The sequence below is a fragment of the Oratosquilla oratoria genome, chromosome 11 (assembly GCF_046742065.1).
Source record: "Oratosquilla oratoria isolate Oo_2021 chromosome 11, ASM4674206v1, whole genome shotgun sequence".
Taxonomy (NCBI): Eukaryota; Metazoa; Arthropoda; class Malacostraca; order Stomatopoda; family Squillidae; genus Oratosquilla; species Oratosquilla oratoria.
Window position 1 is genome coordinate 2,895,781 of NC_134787.1, and position 5,932 is coordinate 2,901,712.

Below are 5,932 nucleotides of genomic sequence, written 5' to 3' on the forward strand. Positions count from 1 at the left end.
AGGTACAATCAGGTAAGGGTATAACCGTCCTATCATTCTATTTCCTTTACAACCTTGCATGGAAAGATCCTTCCTTCCCCTCCCCCTCCCCTTACTCCCCCACCTTCAGGCGAGTCGAGGCATGACCATGCTTCCTCTCCAACAGATACAACGCCTTTGGTTCTTTATTCTTTATGTATCGTTATCTGTTATCGTGAATGCACTCTCTCAACTCCGGGGTGGTTGGTCACATACAGGGCTGGCCCAGGATTACTTCGACTACGTGTGCCCCGAGGAGGATGGTTTCTACCCCCACGAGACCAAGTGTGATGCTTACTGGAGCTGCAAGGACGGCCAAGCCGAGTACAAGCTCTGCGGAAACGGTCTCGCCTTTGACGATTCCAATCCTGACCGTGAACACTGCAACTATCTCTTCAGCGTTAATTGCGGAAACAGGACCGAACTGGGTAAAGCACTATTTCGACTCAAAAGGAGGAGGACTTTCTTTTTGGGGGAAGTCTACCTAACGCGGACTTCCTCCTGGGTCCTACACTCCCGCTTTGGAGTGCATCTCTGGAGGTTTCCTAACTAGGACTCTTCTCAAGTCCTAGAGACAAGACTGCGGAAAGACGGTTTTTCAATCCTACTGGACGATATTTGGCAGCTACCCTTCAAAAAGGCAAAGAAGGCTGCCTCAGCTCTTCGGGGACAACTAGTACTTTCTTTACGCACTATTCTACGCATGACTTCTCGAAAACGACTGTTGGATAACCACCCTTAATTGTATATACAATATCCTAACCTTTCCTCCTCCCATACTCAGAACAACACTTTTTTCTACACTGTGGGACATAAGCTAGCCTCGTTCACACAAATACTCCCCGAAACCACGACTATGAAATAATGTAACGCATGCCAGTACGTGAAATATGTTTATATATGTGCATATTCTGACAGAAACTGAATTCGGACCCACAGCCCAAGTTAATTCCTTTTTATTCCTTCCCTCCCCCCCGACTCCCCTTCCTTTGATATCCAGAACCTGCCATCTCTACGACCAACTGCCCCTTCCTGTACGGAATCTTCCCCACCGACGACGACTGCTCCGTCTTCTACTCCTGCTGGGATGGTGAGGCTTCCAGATACCAGTGTGCCCCTGGACTTGCCTACGACAGGCACTCCCGCATCTGCACCTGGATTGACAAGGTCGACGAATGCAGTTCTCAGCGAGGTGAGTGTCCCAGACCATCTGTACCTTCCCGTTTTCCTTCAAAAGACTACAGAGACATGCAGCTCAAACTTTCATTAATAAAGGGATACATCAGTCTCGCAGCTAGTATGTCTCCTCGTTTTAGGAGTTCTAACCAAAATTTTTTTTTTTTTTTCGTGGTCTCAAGTGAATCCAGGAAACTGTAGAAAAGGTCGATGTGATCTTTATTTCATCTCGTCAGAGTCACATCACAGATCGTCATCGTTTCGTCAATCTTTTTCCACGTCTTTGAATAGAATGGTTCATAACAAATGGTCGGTTTCATCATTGCTAACCGTTTGGATCAACCAATTCAAAGCGAGGAATATTGACGGAGCGGTGATTCTCTTTGAAAAGACATCTTTTATCCGTGAATTCTATTGGGGGGCAAGTTTTCTCTATCTCATAAGAACACAAGAATGAAGGAGACTGCAAGAGACCATAAGGCAGCTTCACACCAGTGAGGAAACAAACGGAGAGAAATGACGGGGCAAATATTATCTCTTTTCTCAGCTGCAACCCAGCAAGGCTTCGACTGCCCCGCACCCGGCGAACTGGCTGTAACCGGATCGTTCTCCCGCCACGCCCACCCCGAGGACTGTCGCCAGTACTACGTGTGTCTCGATGGCGTTGCCCGTGAGTACGGTTGCCCCATCGGCACTGTCTTCCAGATCGGCGATTCAGATGGCTTCGGCAAATGCATCGAACCAACCAACGTTCCCGGATGGTAAGTTTCAAGCTACCTGTTGACACCTGTTTGAATCCCGAAACCCAGCTACCCCCTTTTTTCACTTTAGTAGTGAAAAGAGATTAGTGGAATGACAATTTGCAAATTACTATGCCATAGAATTCTGCATGACGTCATGAAACTTGTATTACCCATCACTAAATCACTCTGCACTGTACATTGCATTGCTAAGCTACATTCACCTTTAGTCTCATCGCCAGTCATAACTGGCTACCGTTCTTTGGCTTTACCCTGGGTATGATCTACATCTTCAGGCTACCTTACAGCCTTGGTTTATGTCTACATACTTAAATAGTTTTAAACTCACTATACATACATATATAATGTACAGCTATATTCCAAAAAATATATATTGTATGTTAGCTAAAAGCTAACCTATATTTTTTGGAATATATGTAATATTATATATACATATAGTGCAATACAGACTGAATATACTGTTCTGTACACCTGAAATGTCCATTCTCTTAAAACCTGTGTCTATTGGTTCCAATGGTTCTTTGACCTCACGTGCCAACACCACTACGTCATGGTTCTTTTGTCGAAGGATTACGAAATTCATCAGCTCACATAAGGACTTCGAGTTCTTTATTACTGTGGTACATTTTTGCTGTATCAAACACCAAGAAGGTTTTATCATTCGTTTGTGGGTAAGAATTTGCCCTTCAGCTGACTAAAACCTTCTGGTACTTGCCACGTTGAATTTTATCAATATGCTCCCGTAACTGAAGGGGTTGATTTTTGCGGCCTCATAACCAGTTTCGAACCATGACGTCAGTGACTGTCGGTGCGCAATACCGTACTGTACACTCTGCACGGATGATCACACAGACTCCATGCCACAACAAATACTCGCATCTTTCACTTTTGCACTATTTTTTACACTGATTAATGCACTTCGTCTCTGTCACTTTAGAATGATCTAATTTTTCTGGGATTATTCAAGGAGCCACTTTGTCAAATCTGCCCAATTATTTCTTTCATCTTCAAAGCATGTGTTTGATTTGGCTCCTTCGACACTACAACTGTGCTGTGCTTAATATTGGCCGATTTTCCACTATGTATCTCGGGAGTGAGTAGGTCTTAGCCTGAACAGTCTTGATTGCTCAAAACCACATTTAGAGCATGGTCTGTCCACTCATTAGGTGCGTGACAAGATCGGCTAGAATTAGGTACAACGTCTACCTAGTAGGCCAAAGTGTCGAGGGAGCTAGACGCATCAGCCAGTCAGAAGCACAGAGGTGCAAGAAATAGTTTGGCTTTCTTCTGTCTAGTGAGGTCATCATCTCGATTTCTAGCGAGTAACAATAGTTCTTCCCGGTCTTTGTGTGCATGATGACTCAGGTCATATTAAAGACCATAACCTGAGTAGCTGACGTGCCCGTCCTGCATAGTGTACGTCCTCGCCTTGTACTCCTTCGGAAACCTTCCTCGACTTCTTCCACGGCGTCCCCCTATCGTGCCTGCGCAATGTCGAGGCATGCGCATGCGCATGGTTGACGAAGGAGACGAGCCAATGCCCTCAAAGGGAAGCGAGAGGAATGTAGGAAGGTTTCCGAAGGGGTGAGGAATCACCGAACCACTTAGCACCCTCTTTACCTGACGGCTGGACTTTCTAACGATGGGACCACTGTGACTTTATAGTGAGGACTACTACGGAGATCTCGACCTCGAAGCCCTCCGCAAGAGCAAGCTGGTCCTTGGAAATGTAGGCCATGAGGCGGCTACAGGCGGCCATTCCCACACTGCCCGCCGTCCCGCTGCTCCTGCTCCCGTTGCCGCAGTTCCCGCCGAAGAAATCATCGAAGACAGCCAATAGAAGCAAGGTGCGCCAAGGTGTAGCCGTCACAAGTGTAACTCAGTCCAGCACCCCCGTGCTTCCTCAACAGACAGGACCCCTCTCTGTTCTGCATGTTGGCACGACCGCTGTCGTCGATTGTTTTTGTCCTGTTATGCCAATGTAGCCTCTGTGTTGCAACCTTGCATGGCCGATGGGCTCTTCACTATATGCATTACCATCACTTCACTCACTAACTTGTTTACTCCAACTAGACAGAGAAAAAATAATATAGATAAACTAGTCTTTCCCTTATACTAAGTCTGTGCACATCATCATAGCCATCTTCTGCTCACTTCACAGCATTTTCATTGTTTCAGACTTTAACGAGATCCTAAATCGCTTTATGCGACGAAAATATGTCATCGTCGTTTCCCCCCATTCTTATACATATCTATCTTGCAGCGAGGACTACTACGGAGATCTCGACATCAAAGTTCTCAGAGGACTAGGCCTGTAAAACCGACTCTACCCTCTTCTGCCTCCCACCAATCGCTCCATATGCGGAGGTCATGAGGGGCGTTGTGGAAGATGACGCCCTCTTTCTTCCGCCGTCATATACTTGGGTATTTCCAGAGCCCTTCATCTGCCGATATTCTCCTAGTTTAAGGTTCTTTCTCATCGCCGATAAGAAAAGCCATCCTCTAAGTGAGGTGTGCGCCGATCAAACGCTACAAATTAGTGATTCGTGAACGAGAAGACGCCATTTTCTAAAGGTCACAATAACACAGGCAACTGCGTATTCCATCATTTACACCTTCCCTGAATTGAAACAAGCTTTGGCTAAAACCCCTAAAGTATCAAGAGTCGTAGATTCGGTTCTCTTTACAATAATCTTTGGCATTCTTTATATCTTTTTGCTAGTCAGTCTTCACTGTGGCTTAATGATCTTTACTGCAATTTCCTACCCCTCCCCCTCCTCTCCTAAACCTACAATTTCCTACCCCTCCCCCTCCTCTCCTAAACCTACAATTTCCTACAGTTGTCTTTTAAATTTGACATTCGACACAAGTACACACATTCCGCACTACAGAGATTATGTCATTTTCAAACAATCTTATATCCCATATTCTTTATACACACATACAAAAAAATATAAATCAGTAACCTTCAGATACCCACTTATAAAACAATTACTCTTGCGTTGATTACACCATACACAAACTTCTCTACTATGTACCCATTTTACAAGCATTTGCAAACATTTTCTACAATTCCCAATATAATTCAGAAACCAATTTACACAAGTACTTGTTAACACGTTACACAGTTCCTAAGATCTTTCACATCACCAGCTTACAAGTATTTACAAACATTATCCATACATACATATACCAAAGGCTTTTTCCCCCTTACACGGGGGGTAGCCTTCATACTTCCAAAAAATATCTCACACTCAAACCACCTCCCAAGCATTTGAAAAAAGAAATACACCTCACAAGATCTTTCACAAACATTTTACATGCATTTTCCATAATTTCCAGAAAATTTCACACACAAACCATCTTTGCAACGCTTTCCACAACCCCGAAAATTACATACGGGCCATCCTATACAAGTATATAAAAAAAATCGAAAATTCCCAATATATTCCACAGACCACCTTGAAAGCATTTGCAAACACTTTCCACAACTTCCAAGATCTTTCTCAGATCATCTTACAAGTATTTGAAACATTTTTCACAGTTCCCAAGATTTTTCACAGGTCATTTTTTACAGATATTCGCAAACATTTTACAAACCTCCCGATATATTTTACAAACGCACTACCACGTTTTTTACAAACATGTATGAACAAACCCCAAATCCACTTGTTTCCTAGTCTATTGACAGTATATACAGAAACAATTTTTATTGTTCCATAAATCTCACAATGACACACATTTCTTCTCCACTGTCAAAGCTCTTAAATGAGTAAAATTTGTCACTTTTTGCAATTACATCACATTCTTGAAATTCTAGATTCATAATCTCTATACCCACCACCACAATACAATTACTACTTTCCTATCACATCAGTAAAACCAAAATCCTTCTTTGTACACCTGAACTACTCAAAATTACTCTTCATTCATCCGCACGGCACATTTTACCGATATTATGTACACATGCAAACTTA

General features: G+C 43.5%; 1 protein-coding gene across 1 annotated transcript; it reads left to right on the plus strand.

Moving 5' to 3' along the window:
* Positions 1-236: 236 nt before the first annotated feature.
* On the plus strand, positions 237-4,888 carry Gasp (Chitin binding Peritrophin-A domain-containing protein Gasp; the record flags this gene model as incomplete). The annotated part of the gene is given in 5 exon segments (XM_076192232.1): positions 237-446; positions 1,019-1,210; positions 1,742-1,955; positions 3,621-3,802; positions 4,219-4,888. Coding segments are annotated over 4 exon segments (791 nt in total), but the record flags the coding sequence as incomplete, so codon positions are not given.
* Between the last annotated feature and the right edge of the window lie 1,044 nt (positions 4,889-5,932).